Raw genomic sequence first — 21,940 nt, 5'->3', positions numbered from 1 at the left:
AATTAGTGAAACCGAGCAAGAAACTAAACTGAAAGTGACTGGGGTAAACACGTAGCAGAAGCGCTACCACAATGCTGTGTCTCAAAACATGCATTTAAAGAAAAGTGAGCGTTACGCTAGCGTGAAGAAAAGAACTAACTCTGATCCTGACCGGGCAGCTTACCGTGAAGTAAACGAAGACTTGTCTCACAGTTCCGAACGCGGAACTGATCCTGTCGGGTAACTAGCCAATGGGAAGGCTGGTTATAACAACGTGCCGAGATCACGTGGTACGGGTCCCGGGAATGATAAAAGGAAAATTAGGTAACAGAATCAAAACGTTCTACAATACACAGGTACCTGTGACTCAAAAAACTTAATCTATGCGATCAAGTGCCCATGTGGCAAAATTTATGTCGGTCAGACAGAAAGAAAGATTAAGACGAGAATATCAGAACACAAAAGCAATATCCGTACAAAAAACATGAAATCAGCATTATCTACACACTGGCTTGAAAATAATCATCAGATCACCCAACTCAGATTTACTATACTGGAGATACTGCCGCCACGCCAAGACATGGATCCCACTAAGCAACGTTTACAAGCAGAATTTCACTGGATAAAAAAACTTAATTCCCTCCAACCAGCAGGGATTAACGACCGGATTGAACTGTCATGCTTCCTATAATCCTTTGGCACAACTCTGGGTCATAGGAGCGACTTCCCTCCACTCTGAGGATAACCCCATGAACAATTCACACTGAACTCTCTCAACCCGACAATTTTGTTCTTATGCTTTTTTACTGATGTACTTGATCAGCAAGTGTCACTTTGCTCATCCCATTCTATGAACTATTTTTCTTAGCTTCATGTCACATTCTATTTGTATGCAATGTCACATTCTATTTGTATGCACCGTTTTTTCACTTCCCACTTATCCACTATCTCACTTATTCTCGTTTGCATCTGATATTAAGCAGGTCATGCTGAGTTGTTCTCTGTTTTAACACACCGATCAGCCTTTGTTTACCTTTGCATAGCGTACCACGTGATCCCAGCAGACCTATCAGATCATGCTGTAATCGGCACGCTTCCATAGCGGCTATCCACTTTAGTTTATTTTTTAGTTTTTCGTTCATTCCCTCATTTGCATCACGGGTTATATATTACCCGGTCTCACCACGTTTTGATTCTGTTACCTAATTTTCCTTTTATCATTCCCGGGACCCGTACCACGTGATCTCGGCACGTTGTTATAACCAGCCTTCCCATTGGCTAGTTACCCGACAGGATCAGTTCCGCGTTCGGAACTGTGAGACAAGTCTTCGTTTACTTCACGGTAAGCTGCCCGGTCAGGATCAGAGTTAGTTCTTTTCTTCACGCTAGCGTAACGCTCACTTTTCTTTAAATGCATGTTTTGAGACACAGCATTGTGGTAGCGCTTCTGCTACGTGTTTACCCCAGTCACTTTCAGTTTAGTTTCTTGCTCGGTTTCACTAATTCCACACTAGATATTAGCTGGTGAGGTACGTCCTCGTTTTGTACATGTTTTATTTTTATAATGATTCTTCTCTCATTTCTGTTTATAATGCATCTTGCATGCTGCTGTTTACACCCATTCAGTATTGACACTGTGTACATTACTGGTCAGTCTTGACCCCATGGTTCGTTTTGCCTGAAAGTTAAGGTCTTGTATGTGTTCGTTTTTCAGGCCCCTGACGAAGGGTTACTCCTACTAACCCGAAATGCATTGGGCAAGGAATGAGTAATTATGAAGATGGAATGATATCTGTTTGTTGGATAACGAATTATGAAAATGAATATCATATTGGAATGAAATAAATTCTGATTCAAACTTCAATATAATTTTCAGTTTGGATTTGCGATTGGAATATGTGAAGAAACCCACCAGTTTCATGTAAAGATGCGCGCCTTACAGTGATTTCCCATCACAAGTTGCTCACGGAGTCAGATAGTAAGGCATATAATGTTGAGGGTGTACCTAGTGCTTTGCTCTGGCAACATTATGAATGACACAAGTGCTACAGAGTGGGTAATACCCAGGAGCGAGTGAAGAGATTTTCAGTTGTCCCGTTTTCGGGAGAAATCTTTGAAGGACACATGTTCTTCTTTTTTATCAAGAATGGTTTTCTTCGCTACATTCTCTGTAGGGAAAGGAAAAGTGGTTTGAAAGAGAATATATATATATATTTTTTTTACAAATTTGGCCTGCATTCATCACGTCTATTGAATATGGTAATTTAGCCCATTTTATTTTAGAAAGGGGTTGGTTATCGAATACTCACATCATGAAAGTCTCCTTTGTTTGCTTTGGGGTGGAGGGGGGACACCACTATGTTAAACTCTGTATACTTTTCAAATTTTGAAGAAAAAAAAGTCTCCTTTGTAGATTTAGGAATTTCTTTATAATCACTGAATTCAGTTTTCCATCCTGGCATTTGCTCCGATATTCATAAATGTAAGCAGGGCAGCTTGTGCTTCGCCCTGAAACACATTTTTAAATATAACAATTTAAAAAGAAGCAAGGGAATAAAAATAAATCTTTCCATTATGTTATTGAAAATCAAATTAACCAAACCATTCGAAATTATGTATTGGTGACTGCTGACAGCACACGAGCAATGTAAAAGTAACAGAAAATAGGCCTCCAATACATATTCTGAGATTGGGGAAATGTATCACTTTATAAGGCCTGGAAACTGCCCTATCTCATCACGCAGAGCAGGATGTCAGTCAGGCACTAATGTTTATTCTGCTCACTGATCAACGATCCTGAACACTTCTGGCGTGTTCCTGAGGTTGGTTTCGACTGCAGTTATTTTCTTCACGATTACGCATTCACACAGTCTCTTAGGACAGTCTCACAGTCTCTTTGCCCCTAAAAGAACCTGGTCTGTTTCCCCAAGAAACACTGGGATGGCCACTGAAAGGAAGATTGCTATATTAATGAGTGCCCTCATGAGAACCATCACAGGATATAGAACCTATACAGATAAAACCCAGGGAAGGTTGCTTTAACAGAGAGTGATGACTTCCCTGAAAAAGAACACCAGTCATCACAACCCTCTAGAAGATACCACGTTAGTCCAGATACCGTCTCCATCACAGATTGGCGGCTCTGTCTTCCTGTACCCCACACTCTCTTCTACCATTATTTTCACTAGTGGGTGACCAGGTGGGTTTTTATGAAATCTTCTAGAGGACTGTCCAGAAGATTACCATAGGTACCATACATCACTCCTACTATGCAAATATTGATTATTTTTAGGCACTCCAGATGGAGCAATAGGTAATATCCAATATCTCTCTAGATCCTGACCTTCTGGAGCTCATCAGTGAAACATTTTTAACAACATTTTCTATTTGAATTTTTATGAGAAGTCGGAGAAGCAGACACAGAGCTAGCTTACATTCCTCAAGACAGTCCAGGATAGACTTTCAAGTGGTGGCTTCAAGTTTTCCACATGAGGGAGTGGACAACTTTTGAAATGCATCAATACTTTTGTTGAGAATCCTTTACTTTATCTCAAGAATAAATCAAAGAAAATGTTCAAGAGTCATTAAATGTAACAACTACACTACCAATATAATCATTGGCTAGGGACATTTAAGCAGTCCATAAGACCAACTGACCTAGTTCAAACAATTTAAAAATAAAATAATTTTGTAGTGACCTATCAGGGAAAGGATAGACCAACTTTTGATAAATGTGTTGTTTTATTGTGCAAATTGCCCTATCGTGAGTTCCTTGTTAGATAAGCATTCAGAAACCATATCTCTGTGGTGTAACCAAAGCCCCTTTGTGATAACAGAGTAATCAAACATTGACAAAGCCAGACCTAGCAGATATGGATGCACAAGACTAAGGTGTATTTGCACACTGCAACACCACACCTACAGGCACACAGACGTTGTATGGATGCATGCACATCTGGACATCAAACATAAATGTACACATATGAACACAGACTGAACACATACAGGCACACCCCAAACCTTGAGGCATATACAGGTGCATCTACTGTATGTTGGTTGTTTTTATTATCTCAGGTTCTTACTTCTTTTTGATTTATTTGAATATACATTATGTTCTGTACGGCTAAGTATTTCTGAATGAGTATCTGTATTTGGAGGCATGTGAAATTTCACTTCTTTGCTTGTATCTGTATGTCTCTTTTAGTATATATGTGTTAGTGTGTATGTGTGTGTTTATGTGCAACTATGCAGCACCATGTCCCTATCTGTGTGTCTGTGTTGTTTCTTGGTGGATGTATGTTTGTGTTCATGTGTTTTTCAGTCTTCAAATGCATTTGTTTGTTCACATGTGTTGACATGTCTGCCAGTATGTCTTTGTGTGTGGCGGTGTATGTGCATCTCTATGTATACATACATGTGTATCTGTATATAGATGTATGTGGGTTTACATGTATGTATGAGTGCGTTTCTGCATGGTTTGGTGTGTGTGTGTCTGTTTGTGTGTTCTTTGTCCTGTATGTATGTCTCTCTTGTGTGTGTGTGATTTCTCTATATCTGTGTGTGAAATGTTTTAGTGTGTCTTTATGTGTCTGGTATCAGACACCGGGGATAGTTGTATCTGCATTAACAGAGCCTATTGTGACACTCAATTTGTGTCCAAGTAGAGACAACACCTTGTTCTGTCTGCTTCACTGATGACTGTCACTTCTTCCCATCACACAGGTGATATTGACATATAACACCCTGACCCGTGACATCCGTCCAGAATTTTACATCATTGTGTATGCCTTCTTGACTGATGCAACTGGAAATCTCCTCTTCACCATCTATTTAAGGTAAAGGCTCTTGACAAACCTCCTGTGTCTAATACACGTCTCACCACTTCTCTCTCCTACTGCCACTGTTGGCCGAGTGATTGACTTTAGACCACCTTCATGTGAGGCGGGCTATTATGCTGTAACCTACAGAGATTACTTCAACATTCGCCAGTCACTCTGGTATGTTGTGCTGCTTTCCTTTTTTGTTGCAGGTTTGTTGGTCATTTTCAGCTCCAAACAGGTAGACTCCATAATGCTCTAAGAATTTTTTTAACCCCTAAGGTAGCCACGTCTCTAAATCCGAGCCTTGCCCCATCGATGTGTGTCACCATTGGCACCTCTATTTCCTATTTTATCCATCAACGGGCATGGTACCAGAATATTGCAGTCAAATTATTGTTTGATATAAAAATCTTGTCCTCCATCCTGTTTAACAAAAATATTGTACGACTGGAATTAATAATAGATAATCTATACCCAATATTTTATTTTTGCAAACAATATTTCGTGCCCAATTACAGTAATCACAGAGTATTTCTGTAAACAACATTCTTACTTCCTTCCACTTCAAGGAGGGGTGTGTTTATTGGTTCTCATTTCTCAACTGAAGAAATTGCCTCCCTCTGTTTCACATAGCTTGTACAGAAGGCTTCAAATGATGAATTGGACAATGTAAGTGTTGTATTCTTAACATTGTACAATCTGTTGTAAATATGTTCAGGCCTTCATCAATAGTTTAGGTTCTTTAATTAAGTTTGGGCCCGATTCACAGAACTAACTTAAGACAAAATCCTAAACTTACGACTTTTGGTATTCACAGAAGTTAGGATTTTGTCTTAAAACAGACTTAAGACAGACTTAAGACTAAATCCTAACTTAAGTCTGTCTTAAGTCTGTCTTATGTCTGTCTTAAGACAAATTTAAAATAAAATCCTAACTTCTGTGAATACCAAAAGTAATAAGTTCAGGATTTTGTCTTAAATTATTTCTTTGAATTGGGCCCTAAATTCTTTATTGGAAGTGCCAGAGATAACGTTGGTGTTCCCACTGCAGCCAGCAAACAACTGCCAACAGGTGAACACAGCTCTCTCACAGGATTCTTTCTCAAAGACATAGATGTCCCCCAAGATATTTACAAGACTATGTACGAGGAGATGTATGATTAACTTTTCCTTTACAGGAAGTATGGATATGAGAATCTTTCATTATATTGTATTGGTTCAGTTATTGTAATGTGCACATTTTGTTTATATTTTATGTATGGTTAGTCAAAAGAGATAAAGGGAAGAGGATGTGTTGTATTCTTAACATTGTACAATTTGTTAAAAATAACGTACTGGTGCTTTAAACATTTGGGGCCAGATGTAGGTATCCAAATACCGGTCGGTAACGGCCGAAAATACCGATTTTCGGCCGTTACCGACCAGTATTTGGATACTGAGATGTAGGGGATGTCAAAATACAGAATCAGTAATTTTACCGAATCTGTAAATTTACCGATTCGGTAAAATTACCGATTCGGTAAAAATACTGAATCTGTATTTTGACATGTAGGTAGCACTTTCAACAGTGCTACAGGGCTTTAAGGATTCGTTATTTACCACCAACTATTAGTTGATGGTAAATAAGGAATTCCTATGGGAATGCAAAAATTAGCATTTACACCTGTGCCATGTGGCACACATACATGCCCTAAGGCATGTATGTGTGCCACATGGCACACAAGCCCTATTCAGGGGTGCAACAGGGTGTCAAAGTGACACCCTGCCACCCTTGACTTATTCGGTATTTACCGAATCGGTAATTACCGATTCGGTAATTGACATTCATTCCTATGGGCCTCAAGGCCCATAGGAATCAATGGCAAATACTGAATCGGTAAATACCGATTTGGTAAATACCGAATACTACCGATTCAGTATTTTTTACCGAATAATTACCTACATTGGATTTACCGATTCATAAATACCGAATCGGTAAAATTCGGTATTTATGAATCGATAAATCCAAATTACCTACATCTAGCCCATAGTTCTATTATAGTTCCAGTGTTGCTAGGTTCTATGAGAGAGCTGAGAGAGCTGTGTTCACCTGCTGGCAGTTGTTTACTGGCTGCAGTGGGAACACCAACGTTACCTCTGACGCTTCCAATAAAGAACTTAATTAAAGAACCTAAACTATTGATGAAGGACTGAACATATTTACAACAGTAAGCAGTTCTTAGCGGCTGAACCTTTCAAGACTTGGGTACTGTGTCAGGCAAGTTGACATCCAATGGGTTTTTGTGCTTTCAATCCTGGTATTCATTTGAGATTGATGGGAAAGTCATGATTTCCTTGCAAAGTTCAAAGAAGGCACTGATGCTGAAGAAGATCCACTACTTTGTCATAGGATGAAAATGTCACATTTAAGTGAAGAATATGCAGTGCTAGTTTTGGAACTGGAGTTGTCAACACATGCTGATACCTGTTAGAAGTCCAACCCCATTTGGAAATGATGACAAATTGAATAAAGTTCCACCAGTTGCTAGTTTCACCGAGATATTCAGTCTTTTTTCAGTGAAGTTAGTAATTCATAGAGGAATGGTAGCTCCCTTTAATGCCCGCCCATTAAAATTACAGGGGCACTGATAATGAGACTCTCAGTATTATGTTACATAGTTCAAATGGAAACATTTCATACTAGCTCTAGCCATTTTAGCTGCAATCAGCTTTTTTCAGCTGAGGGGTTCCTAAAATTGGTCCCAGACTGTACCTACATTCCTTAACCATTTCCAGTGCTAGTCATTTACACTTCAGATAAACCCATTAGAGTTCTCCCAAGACACCATACTTTGGCCTTGGGAATAATTTAAATGTCTAGAGGTCTACACTAAACAGCCATCATCAAAGACAAGTGCAGCAGAACTATTGAGGTATGGTCTGGAAGATTGTCATCATTCACATTGCTTATAACCTGGCATAGACGCCAATTAACACAAATATTGTTCTTTCAGTTTTTTAAGTTCTCTGGTCTTTTTTTTTAACAAGAACATGTTTTTTTCCATGAGTGGAATCATGACTGCCCCTTACTATCTTATCCACAGCTGACTCACTGACCAAGCCTTGTCAAGCTCAATGCCTTCATTATACATTACTTTGGTTGGTCTCCTGTCTTAAAATATTCAGCTTTCTCCAGTTCTTTTTACCCTCTAAACCTTCTTTTGTGACACGCTTCCTCTTCTCATACTAACTAGACCCTGCTAGCATTAGCACATCAACATTCATATTCCACCCTTCACAACTAACAAGTGAGCCTGAGAGGTTATTATTCTTACTTATATAAGGCAGATCTCCAAAATAATTCATCTGAGCTTCACTTGATCTCTGATACTGCACAAATTTAAGGAGGACATCATGTCCATCCTGTCTGAAGAAATCACCTGTAGCTCACTGCAACAAGGTAGAGAGTTGCTAGTTACAGCACAAACATCAGTATTTAAGGAAACATTCTTAGCACAGTTAATCTTACTGCCCGTCCAAACACAAAGCGCTTCAGCCGGCAGTAACTGGGTAGTTTGACTCGATAGCTGTGCAGCCTGCTGTACCACCAGTTCTATATGTGAGTTAAATACAGAATGAAGTGATACTACCACCTCACACCTCCGTTTCTCCTGCAAAGTAGAAGGGAAAGCCACACTATTGTGTCCCTTTCTTTGTCTATGTTGACATTTTGCACAACCGTCCAATTCTGCAAGTCCCTATATTGGTATTGCCCCAGATAGGACTTAGAGGTACAATCTCTAGCAGTGACCCTTCTGGAATCCAGTCATTAGAGAATGGACCCACAGTTCTGCATGAAAGTTGTGACCAATGTCTCGATAAAATGTCATCACATGGCAATAATCCTGTGATGCACTTGACTAAAGGCTTTGGAGCTGTTCCTTATAATGTCTGTCTCCTGGAAACATACGTACAATCAGGGATCCCTCATTGCCCCCAAATCTTTTGGGCAACAACACAACAAAACTAGATTAACTTTGTACCAGAGCAGAGCTCCACTTATCTCCTTTACTGGTTGGACTTGATTAGCAATTACCACCACTTTTTTTTTATAAGGACAAATATAGTAGAGTGATTTATTCAGGGCTGCTCAGAATGGGGTGGGACTTCCCTTCCATGTGGACTAGCACCTCTCATCTGATCCACGGCCATCCTGATCGATCACTGGCACAACCTCCCTAAATTTAACATCAGTGCCTTTTCTTTGCTTAGAGGGCTTCACTTTAATTCCACATAAAACCTCATTAAGGTGGTGACATATACTTGTGAAGCACTGCATTTGGTACAGTCTGTGCTTTTGGCAGGCATGGTATATCTTTGAGATATTTGCACTCTGCCTTTAGGACCAATAGCAATGGCCTTCGTCCAATTTACTTGAGCCGACCTCCATAGGCATTAATGCTGACTAGCTCCCTCAGGGTAGAATTTCTGGAGGTGAAGTTGACTGTAGCTCTAAAGATTGGACTTGATTACAGAAGATGACTAGGTATTGCCGCCCTTATATATAAACAACAAAAGGCAGCTAGGGCAGCATTGGAAATATACAATAGAACAGCTAAACGGTTTCAGTGTGTTGCTTAGGAAATAGCTCCCAATACTTGTATACAGCATGGCGTTTGGCACTGGACTCACATGGCCTGGACACGGTTGCAGTCTTGAGGACCAATGCCGAAGCCACTTGAGAGGTATCAAAAACATTACTTCATTGTCCCAAGCCTTCAATTTCAAGCCTTCTGCTCCTTCTCAACTTCCACATTCTCCAGCCAGCCCACTCCCATTCAGTGCTCAAATCTCAGTGTGTCAAGTTCAATCATTTGCTCTGTCTTGATTACTTATTTGCCCCCACTTGCTCTTTCATTTATTCTAACATAGAGTGTTCTCCACAGCAGTAGCACACTAAAATTACATTTATTAATCTCCAGGTGCCTCTTGTTGTACCGTGAAGGGCGAGGCAGACTTTTCTTAATATGTGGACCAAACCAGAACAATGAAAATATTCTTTTGCAGTTTCACTAAAATAGCAAACAGGGGGGTGTCAGTCAAACATGTCTTACAATGTAATACTCAGCCATGGCTTGCTACCAAGTGACAGACACAATTGGGGCTTTTCACAAAGCTAACTTACGCTTGGGTGTAAGACTTGATGGGTACTTATATAATACATCTGCTTTCTTTTTTAGCAATAAACTATGTTCATTTATATTTTAACTATTTTCAATATTTAAATTTAGTTTAAAGTTATTTCTAAAAGTGTTTTATTTTAAGTCCCCAGAGCCATTATTTTTTATGGGAGGGTGTTGCAGCACCAGTGGTAGCCCCCCCCCAACCTAAGGATCAAATTAAGAGCCTTGGGATCTGGCTCGACCACAATCTCACCTTCAACTACCAAGCCACCAAACTAGCTGCTATCTGCTTTGGGCTGATGAGGTTGCTCCGCAAGATTCTCCCCCTCCTCCCGTTTCACTCTAGACGAATCATGGTCCAAGGACTAATCCTGTCACGCCTCGACTGCGGTAACGCCCTATACCTAGGTGCCCCACAGTCCACACTGTCCAAACTGAAGGTCATCCAAAGCTGCGCGGCAAGAATCCTCTTGAACCTTCCTCGCCGATCCTCAGTCAAAGCCAGATTAAAGGACCTTCACTGGCTCCCAATGAAAGCTAGAATAGAATTCAAGAGCATGTGCGTCGCGCACCGCTCCAACTGGGGAACAGGCCCTGCCATGAATCAACGATTGGTGGAAGCCTATCATCCTTCCCGGGCCCTCAGATCCGCGACCTCCTACCTAACCTCCGTACCACGTATAAGAAGAGCCAGATGCGGAGGTCGCTCGCTTTCCTACAACCTGGCCAGGATCTGGAACACTCTTCCCCTAGCAATCAGGTCAGAACCCAACCTGCTCACATTTCGAAAACTCTTAAAAACTTGGCTTTTTAATAAATCCCTCACTTAACCTTTCCCTCTGCTCCCCTCACTCCCGCTCTTACAGTTCAACCCACCAGTTTGTCTACAGCGCTGGGACGCCTTTGGGTAGCCATCGCGCTTTACAAATCCTCATTCCATTCCATTCCTTTCCATTCCATTCCATGTGTGATGTTGCACATTCACCAGCTCTAAGCTGGAGTCATTTACTATTGTCGTCGGTCCCTTTTTGGTTGTTGTAACTTTAGAAGTGCAGTTTGTGAATAGCAATGGGCTTTTTTTATAGGTGGGTGCATACTGCTCCCTAACCCCCTCCCATTTAGTAAAAAGTATGCTCCTTTTTCCAGCCCCTCCTAAGTTTACTCCTAAATAGTAAACATGTATGTATGAGGCTCTTCCCATAAAAAAGGTAGGTGATGCAGAGGTGGAGATTTGCACTCGTAGTTTGTGAATAGCATTTTGTAGTACTTAGGTAGAATTTTTGTAGTAACACTAATTGTACTTCACAATGCAGTTTGTGAATAGCCCACACAGTTTTGTCTTGCCTTGCAATATGCAACTCCCTTCAGACCATGGGATTCTGAGCTTTGTCTCCCACATAATCTACATGGCTTTGAGGTGAGCCCTTTTGGACTGGGTACAAAGGTTGGACTCCTCTCATCTTCACATAGTGTTCGCTTACCCACAAGTTCTATGAGAATTGTTCACAAAATTCAAATCGACATGTTTGAATCTAAGGTCTCACTCTGAATTTGCATATTAACATAGATATGACTAGGTTTCTTTCCTCTGTTTTGGAGAGCAAACAATCTCGGGCAATCCTCTGTTCTTGTCAGAACACAACCAGACGCCGCAAAAGAGAGGTTATCTGTCAATGTAATTAGGCCTCAGGCATTACGCAGGGTCAGAAATGGTGTAGCCAGGTTTAGATTCCACTCCTTGAAGAACCCTAAGATGGCCGCCAGAAGGACAGGGAGAGGTCCCACTAGCATTCTAGTGGTTCCAGTGATTGAAGTCAGCATATCATTTTGACAGCTGTGGCATTAGAATCCTCGCACTTCACCTGAGGATTTTGGAGGTAATGGAAGTTCTTCAGTGAGCTAGCATCGTGTTAGCTAGTTAAGTGCCCATCGCCTTTGGTTTGTCGCCTCATTATTGTTGCAGCGCGTTTGAATACTTATACCGTATTGCTGCTTTTAGTGAACTGTATTAGTATCCACTTACATTGAGTTAGTATCTATTGTCATGAATATAGTGGGAGTTTTATCTACTCCTCTTGGAGCATATTCTACTTGCTACGCTTCAAGTAGAAGTGGAAGCGTTTTCGAGTATTTCTCTTGTTATTTTTATTAGAGCTCACGTAACGCTCGAGTTCTCAGGCATTTGTGGACAAACTCTTGCTGCGCTTGCCTCAGCAGTTCTGGTGTTGCGTAATTTCTTACTTGAGTCAGAGGCATTGGTTTATTCAATTTGCCAAGAAAAATTCCTTTCCTGTAGCAAAATAAATGATGTTTGAGCGTGTATCTCATTTTACATGCGCTCGTTCCTGAACGTCACAGTTTGGAGTGTACATTTCTTTACTTAGCATGATTCGGTTCCTTGTCAGTTTAAAGGGAATATTGTTCTGACGGCTTGTAACGTTGTTTGAAATGTGTTAAATTATCGTAACTAGATAGGTTTATTCATTACACAAGTCTGAGGGTGAAAAGTGCATACATTATATACTTACCAACAGCACCACCTGCAGTCCTGAAGTGTTGCTGAGCTTTCTTCTTGAAGCTTTCCTGTAGGAGAGGAAACAGAGTAAATAAGTGAAGACATTTATTCAAACCTACCGTATAGAAGAGAGGCAATAGCTACTTCCAAACGGGGTAAGAATATTAGAGGATAAATAGAGCTATTAAGTTATTGTAGAAGATTAACAGTGTGTGTTTTAAAGCAGTGCAATATTTAGGTTTCTTCTTACAGCTCTCACATAAAATGGAAGATGCAAGAAACAACGAAGAGAGAGAGAGACTGGAAGAAGTGTAGCTGTCTCTTCTTGTCTCATACCCCTTTACCAAGTTTTTTTTTTCAGCCCAATTTCTTTTGAAAGTGTTTGGCTGAGAAAGTGAATAGAGGAGTTGGGAAATAGCATCAGTCTGCTCCAGCGCAATTCACTTGGTGTGATGTCTGACAGAGTGAAGTGCCCACGTTGTTATTGCACCTGACCAGAATGGCGGAAGGCTTAGATTTAAAACGACAGGGAGAGGGGATACAAAAAGAAATAATGGCAGTCAGAGAAGAAAATAGAGAGTTAAGAAGAGAAACCTCAGAATTAGCTATTGAGATGAATGACTTAGTCACAGAACCTACATTAAAGTTTCCAACGACTTCATAAAAATTTGTCAGTGACCCAACAACTTCCCAGACCAAGGTTACCACACAAGTAATTCACTCGTTATCGCCGGTAATTCCTTTGGCCCCACTGGAGAGGTTTGCTGGAGACCCCCAAAAGGCACAGATATTCTGGACACAATGCACTTTACATTTTATGTGTAGGCCAGCAGTATTTCCCGATGCTCAGTCACATGTAGCATTCATATTATCATATCTGAGTGGAGATGCTGCTAGATGTTCCATGCCATTGGTTTCCAGAAATGACCCTATGCTCTATGATTTAGAGGAGTTCAAGAAAGAGTTTCACCGGATTTTCGATCACCGTTGAGTGTCCCAAGCCACAGATAAAGAATTACTAAGACAAGGTAATTGAGAACTAATAGCTTATCTGACTCAATTTAACAAATTAGAGGTGGAAAAGAACTGACCGGAGGACAAATGTGCTGCAGTCTTTTATTGTGGCTTGAGAGAGAGTTGAAAGATGACCTCGCTCAAGTCCCTAATCGGCCAACTGAAATTTCGGCTCTCATCGATTTAGTGACGGGACTTCCGGCAAAGTGAAAGAAGCGGTGAGAAGAGAGGGGAATTCCGTCCCAGTATCCTGCGTTATGACCTAGCCAGGCCCGAAGTAGCCAGAGTGGTCGACAATCAGCATGGAACTGAGCCTATGCAGATTGGAACTATAGGAGGTCCCCTATCAAAGGAGGAAAAAGCAAAACGCAGATTGAATAAGCAGTGTCTATACTATGGTGTGGAAGGACATTTTGTTCAAAATTGCCCTGAGAAGTCAAAACAAGCGTTGAAAGAAAACTCGAAGCACTATCAGTTGGAGGAGTTGGACTGGTGGATGCAAGCTGGGATACAACTCCTAAGAACCACACATTGGCGAATACTTTACAATCTTCCTCACCCTATTTAATCATACAGATGACATTGAGGTTCAGAGAGACCTGTTTGAAAGGGACCACAGTAAGGGTAGATTCAGGAGGCACTGGTAATTTTTGTGATTTGCGGTTTGTAGAGAGAATGAGAATAAAGGCCCTTAAGAAGGAGTACACTGAAGCCGTCAGGCAGTAGATGGCACAAATTTGTCCTCAGGACCCATAGTGAGTCAAACTGAGCTGGTGGAATTAGAAACTGCAGATGGTCATTGCGAGCAACTACAATTTAACCTGATTTACGCTGCACGGTTTTAGTTGATATTGGGATAGTCCTGGCTCACTGAACACAATCCCACAATCAATTGGAGCTCCAGAACTATAACTCTGGATTCAGAGTTTTGCAAGGAGAATTGCTACCAGAACTCGAAGCGGGATCGGAAAGTGACATCAGCCACTCATCTGTGTGAAAACTGAGCCAGTGTGTGTGTAACACTTACAGTCAAACTTCCGGAAGAATACATGGAGTACAGAGACGTTTTCAGTGAAAAGGAAGCAGAGTAACTTTCTCCCCACAGAAAGTACGACTGCAAGATCGAGTTAGAGCGAGGAGTCAATTTGCCCTGCTGTCGCAACTATGCACTGACTGAGAAAGAGAACACTCATCTGAAGGAATATTTGCAGAAATACTTAGAGAACTGGTTTATCCAGCCATCTCAATCATCTGTCTCTTTGCCATTTTTTTAGGTCTCGTAGCGATACAGCGCGTAAGCGCTGTACTCGCCGAGATCTATTGTTACTGACTCTGCTTCCCAGGAGACAGCACCTGGCCGCGCGCATCTCGCTAAAGGCAATCGGCGCTGTCCACGCGCGCGCGAACGCGCTCGCCGTGGCTGTCTCCTGGGAAGCGCAAACATATACAGGCACACCTCCCCCTGCACGCATGCGCACACACATACACAAGCACACATACACGCATGGAGAGACATCCCCCCCCCTCCGCCCCCACCCCTCCGCCGTCGCGCACACAGACACACACACACGCACACATACAGGCATCCCCCCCTTCCCCGCTCACCGGCACTTCGGACTTGTGCAGCTTTCGACCGCGGGCATGGGAGCCCCGCGTCACCACTGCTCCTCCAGGCACTCCGTGGGCGCGGGCTTCACAAAACGGAAGTCCCGCCCCCACCAGAGGTTTCGTTTTTAGGAGTGCGCGCACGCCGTAGCGTCCTCCTCCGTGGATCCAATAGGTCACAGAGACTCCCCGCACAGAAGCAGGCCCAATAACACCAGGCACAAAGGGGGAAACCAACGCACCCAGAGTGGTAAAAAATCAAACGCAAACCTCCCAGAAAGCAGCAGGCAAATACAGACAAAACCTGTTGCCTGAAGCCCCTCTAGGAATAGACCAACCCACACCCAGAGTACGGCGCACCAACAGAAGCCAGACCCATAGCACAGCAACCGGAGACAGTGACGCTGCAGGATAACCACGTGGGGTGCATGCATGAGCAAGTCCACCAAAACCGGAACAGTGGAGGCTACGAGCCGTAAGGTGACAGAACCAACGCACCCAGAACCATAATGCACACCGCACCATGTACAAGAAAGTCAGAGCGAATCCCAAAAAGAGGAACACACAAGCCGCACGCCGTCAGCCAGAGGGAAGGGAGAGCATGCGGAAACATCCAGGACCGGGACCCCCTGAGGCAAAGGCAGCAGTCCACAACCCAAGCCGGGCAAGCAAGGTAAATCCCCCCAGCCGAGCCCGCCTGCGCAGGGCTGCAACAGGAGAAATCCCCATACACCAGAGCCCACAAAGGCAGGGCAAAGCGCCCAAGACGCGAGCAACTCGGGGCTTCTCCCATCTCGTGGCCCCCTCAGAGCCTGGTGCATGCTGGGTTGGTGTTATATATCATGACAATAACTGATTTATGCTATGCCCTTTGAATTGTGTTTTGCTGAATTCAAATGAAAATGAAATGATGATTTTGATATAATGATGGGTGCTAGACAAAATTAGTGGGTTTGTTGTTGAAGGGTTTCTCATCCTAGGGGGTTTAGGGGTATTGAACCTCTGGTCCTGTGCACCATAGTCTGGCTTACATTATTCCAATAATTAGATTGGTGCAGTCCCAGTTGCCTTAATCCCCGTGAATTGTTTGAATTTTACGTCATCTCAACGTGGACTTCTCAGCAGGAGCTTCGGGCACCGGCACTCTTTCATTTACAAATCAAGCACTGCCGGTTGTACTACTGTGCCCCCCTGTTGCACAGTGCCCACGTGCTGCTGGTGCCCAGCCCAGGTCAGACCAGAGTCCACGGGACCGAGCGCTCCTTTGAATCCCGACTTCCTCTCTCTCTCTCTCTCTCTCTCGAGTCGAGACATCTGTGTTTTGAAGGCTCGCTCCGGCTGAGGGGATGCGTTCGCCAGCTGTGCGCTGCTCGTTTCCTCTTCGAATAACTGTGCTATGATGTCAGTCTGTAAAATACAATTCCGGAGATATCCAATGTTGCTGGGATGGCCCGCCTGGGCTTTGTGAATAATAACTGCGTCAGCCCTGTGGTGAGGTGCATCATTAGAGCTGTGTGAATAATAACAGCTGTGAGCAACAGCATACTCTTGCACACACTCAAACTGCTCACCAATTCAAAGTTTACTAAAAAATTTATGCAATGCATTGTCATACACAATGCCAATAACTCAAACTTTAATGCTGCGAGACTTATTGCATTGCAAATGCTTGTTTATACTAAAGAAGGGGGGGCGAATTGAGAATGTGTATTGATTATAGAGCAAATAATCATTACTGTAAAAAATCGATACCCCTTGCCTCTAATTTCGGTCCTCCTGGATCAAGTTAAAGGTTCAAGAATTTATACCAAGCTGAATCTCCGAGAGGCCAATCCTCTTGTACATATCCAAGAAGATGATGAGTGGAAGACTGCATTAAGGACTAAATACAGGCTTTTCAAATATCAAGTAATGCCCTATGGCCTTTGCAACGCTTCATCAACGACGTCCTGAAGGACTATATTGATCAGTGTGCTATGGTGTACACAGACGACATCTTGATATATTCCGATAATGAAGAAGTACATGAGAAGCACATCAAAGGAGTACTACAAAAGTTGGGAGAAAATAGTCTTTTTGTAAAGCTGGAAAATGTGCATTTGGAGTACCTTCAGTAGAGTTCCTGGGTTTTATCTTGTCTCCTGAAGGAATAACAATGGACAAACTCAAGGTGGACGCAGTCCTGGAGTGTAAATCACCGCAATCAGTCAAGGAGGTGCAACGCTTCATCGGGTTTGCAAACTTCTACCGGAGGTTCATCCAAGAATTCTCTAAGAAGCTGGTGCAAATTACAAAATTACTAAATAAAGGAGTTCTTTTTAAATGGACCAAAGAGACGGAAGAAGCATTTGTGCTGCTGAAGGAGGCCTTTTCTACAGCACCCATTTTGTTACATTCTGATCCATCAGAGCCATTTTAAGTGGAAGCAGATGCCTTGAATTTAGCTTTGGGTGGAGTGTTATAGTAACGGCATAAAAGAACAGGCCAGCTTCATCCCTTCGCCTTTCGTTTTCGAAAACTGACCAAAGCGGAAGTGAACTACACCATAACAGAAAAAGAGTTAATAGCCATTAAGGACGCTCTCAAGGAATGGAAGCAACACAAGAAGATTATGTATCAAAATTATTATTATTTTGAAGCAGTTATAAGGGTTCTTCATCAGTTGTTAGAATCAAACATACTAAATCCTAATGTACAAGGAATACATTCATTGGTCCAACAGTACAATAGAATGCGTCCAAACTGTTACATAAGGCACAATGACTACTCCTGGGTTTGAGGTAAGTCACTGAACGCAAGATGTCAGTAGTGGCAGAAGTGGACGTGGAAGTCGACGTTTCGGTCTTAACAAGATAAACCACAAGACCATCATCAGGACGAATTGATAAATATGTGCCGATGACCCCTAAAAAGTAACAACATTTGTTAATCAATGATACTATTTATTCTGTGTTGCAACATAATTCACAAAGTAACATTCAATTATTATACTGATTTCATTTCATATGTAAATAAAAGCAAGAGAAATTGAAGCAATTGCTCTGCATTCAATATTATCAAGGCCGGTGTGCCGTCCATATAGATTCATATTTGAAAAAACATTTTTAAAAAACATTTCAGTTAACAATTTGACAGAGAAAAATTATTAATCTGTGTTATCCATGCGTTAATAGGGATATCAGCAAACATACACTCATTCCATATGGTGCAGTATAATACAGTATCCGTATAATTCTCAAGAAGGGACAACGGCGTCTTCCTAGCATACATATGGCTGATCATAAATAAAATCAGACTTACTTGAAAAAAGAGAGAAGACCTGCTCTAACCAACTGTCACGATTTGAGGGATTCGTTTGTAGCAGGTTTTCACTAGAAAACCAAGATAATCAAAATCGGATCTCATATCAAAGAGACACTAGGCCGCAAAAGTATCATGTGGCCCAAGTATTAATTACCTGAAAGACTTTGTTGGGGTTTCAGGATCGAATTATTTGGTCTTTAAATCACCATTATATTCATGGAAGATCCCAAAGGTATCTGCAGATGTAAACAACATAACTTACTACCCGTATAAAATCACAGTAAGAGTATCCACAGGCAGCTGTAACATTATCAAATAGATGGTATGTCGATGAAAGAACAAAAATCTACTCCATGCGCTTGTTGTGTAGAGAGGTCGGTATAGTCTATGCATTAAATCACCCAGCCTCATACGTAAAGTGGTAAAGTCTTAATGTTACACACTATATCGTGACGAATAAACTCAGCCTATACATTTGTAATATAGATATATAGTAGATCTGAGTGACACTACTATATTGATACTATAAGTTCAATGCGGAACAGTATTACTGATGTTGCAAGAAGTATCTACAAATAGGGGGAAACTCTATGAGGCAGTGTTTCTTCTATATTTAATCTTTAAACACGTCAGCAAAGGTACGCCCGGTACCAAGACACGGACTTATGAACTGTGGTAGCATATCAGACGAACAGTAACTAAGTCGGCAAAGATAAACAGCCGCTTTGGCGTGTAACCCAATAGTTTTGGTCAGCGGAAACAACGATTACAAGCCGACATTAGCCAAATACAAGTACTTACTAGTTTGTCCGTTCGTAAAAGTCGAAAGAGACATGCTTCACCCGGCAAAGTCACGGAGTGGCAATCAAATTTACCTGTCCCGAGGTGTTCTTTTTAAACACAATCACATCTTTTGATTGGTTGATCAGGTCATGTGACCTTATAACGAAAGTGAATGAAAGTAAATCACGTATCAAGTCAGCGCCATCTTGGGTGTATAGTCGAAACAAAAATCGACATAATGCCAAAAATAATTAATTAATTCTAGCAGACAGCCCAATCTCTCAGTAAACATACAAGAAGAATAGGTCCCAGCTGTCACAGATTTAGTTGAACACTTAATTAACATCCACCAATCAGCGACAGAGAACCTAGTGAAGGCAAAGAAAGATTACAAATGTTATGCTGATATGAATAGGCGTAAGGAACCTGATTTTCAAATAGGTGAGTAAGTGTGGTTAAATACAAAAAATTTATGGTCAAAAGAGAATAGAAAATTCCAACCAAGATTTATTGGGCCCTTTGAGATAGAAAGAAAATTAAGTTCAGTGACCTCTAGGTTGAAGTTACCCGATACATCCAACCTTTAATGTTTCCATGTTAACCCCTTGCATGCTCATGACGAGCTCAGCTCATCATGAGCTACAGTGCTCCGGTGCTCATGACGAGCTGAGCTCGTCATGGCCATTAGAATGCTCACACGCTGGGATAATTCCCCTGCTGTGCTGAACGTTCTATTGGAACGTGTGTGGCCGTGACGAGCTCAGCTCGTCATTAGCACAGGAGCACTGTAGCTCATGACGAGCTGAGCTCGTCATGAGCACTGGGGCGCTGTGCGCGCCCCCGCCCCCCAGCACAGCAGGAAAATTACCCCAGCAGCCAAGGGGTTAAAGAAGGTAGTGGCAGGATTGAGAGTTTTGTTACCACCAAGATCCATTCAGACCAAGGAGGGAGTAGAAACTGAGGTAAAACAAATCTTAGTTTCCAAGGTGAAGAAGGGTCTCTTGTACTGTTTGATTGCTTGGAAAAGCTATGGGCCCGAAGAAAGGTCTTGGGTGTTAGCTTCTGATGTGTATGCACCTTGCTTAGTAAAGACCTTCCTAAAGATGAATGTAAAATGAACAGGTTTGGAAGGGCCACCCTTGTGGTGGAGTACTGTCAGACACAACCAGACGACGCTAAAGAGAGGTTATCTGTCAATGTAATTAGGCATCAGGCATTACGCAGGGTCAGAAATGGTGTAGCCAGGTTTAGATTCCACTCCTGGAAGAACCCTAAGATGGCCGCCAGAAGAACAGGGAGAGGTCCCACTTAGGGTTCTAGTGGTTCCAGTGATTGAAGTCAGAGATAGAATTTTGACAGCTGTGGCATTAGAATCCTGGCGCTTCACCTGAGGAATTTGGAGGTAATGGAAGTTCTTCTGTGAGTTAGCGTTGTGTTAGCTAGTTAAGGTAGTGCCCGTCGCCTTGGTTTGTCGCCTTATTATTTTTGTAGTGCGTTTGAATACTTATTCTGTATTGCTACATTTAGTGAACTGTATTAGTATCTGTTTACATTGAGTTAGTATCTGTTGTCACGAGAATAGTGGGAGTTTTATCTACTCTGCTTTGAGCACATTGTACTTGCTAAGCTTCAATTAGAAGTGGAAGCGTTTGAGTATTTCTCTCGTTATTTTTATTAGAGCTCACGTAATGCTCAGGCATTTGCAGACAAACTCTTGCAGCGCTTGCGTCCGCAGTTCCGGTGTTCCCTAATTCCATACTTGAGTCAGACGCATCGGTTTATTCAATTTGCCCAGGTTAAATTCCTTTCCTGTAGCGAAATAACGCCCAGAAGTAGGAAGGCTATTACCGGTCGGTAACAGCCGAATTCGGCCATTACCGACCGGTAATAGCTTTTTCTGATGTAGGTGGCAAATTTACTGATTCGGTAAATACCGATTCGGTATTTACCGAATCATCATTTACCGATTCAGTATTTACCGAATCGGTAAATGACATTTAGGAAGCAGAAGAGTGCTTCTGTGCCTTAAGGATTCGTTAATTACCACCAACTATTAGTTGGTGGTAAATAAGGAATACCTCTGTAAATGCAAATGTGTGCATTTACACCAGTGCCATGTGGCAGACACACATGCCCTTAGGGCATGTATGTATGCCACATGTGCACACCAGCCCTAATCAGGGGTGCAACATGGTGTCACAGTGACACCCTGCCACCCTTGACTCTTTCCCTATGTTTCCCTATTCATTCTTATGGGCCTCCAGACCCGTAGGAATGAATGGTAATTACCGAATCGGTGAATACCGATTCAGTAAATACCGAATCTTAACGATTCGGTATTTTTTACCGATTTTTTACCCACATAGGGGCCAGATGTATCAAAGGTTTTTACCCATTCTGTGCCTATGGGAAAATATGTTCATACATATGGCCCATAGCATTTACCGATTCGAAAATACCGAATCGGTATTTTCGAATCGGTAAATTTAAATTACCTACATCTAGCCCTAAATGCTGTCTGAGAGCGTATCCCATTTTACCTGCGCTCGTGCTTGAACTCCTCAGTTCGAAGAGTACATTTCTTTACTTAGCACATTCCGGTTTCTTGTCAGTAAAAAGGGAATATTGTTCTGAAGGCTTGTAACGTTGTTTGCAATGTGTTAAATTATCGTAACTAGATAGGTTTATTTATTACACAAGTCTAAAACGTGCATACATTAAATACTCACCAACAGCAGCACCTGCAGTCCTGAAGTGTTG

General features: G+C 42.0%; 1 protein-coding gene across 1 annotated transcript in view; it reads left to right on the top strand.

The window, feature by feature from the left end:
- The window catches only part of LOC147706481 (alpha-2-macroglobulin-like protein 1), a 690,635-nt gene that overhangs the window by 612,785 nt on the left and 55,910 nt on the right, over positions 1 to 21,940 (top strand). The window contains exon 21 of the mRNA XM_086929617.1: positions 4,702 to 4,814. Coding sequence (XP_086785743.1) covers positions 4,702 to 4,814 — 113 coding nt within the window. The remainder of the gene's footprint in view (positions 1 to 4,701; positions 4,815 to 21,940) is intronic.

The sequence above is a fragment of the Lissotriton vulgaris genome, chromosome 7 (assembly GCF_964263255.1).
Source record: "Lissotriton vulgaris chromosome 7, aLisVul1.2, whole genome shotgun sequence".
NCBI lineage: Eukaryota > Metazoa > Chordata > Amphibia > Caudata > Salamandridae > Lissotriton > Lissotriton vulgaris.
This window is presented reverse-complemented; position numbering and strand designations above follow the sequence as displayed.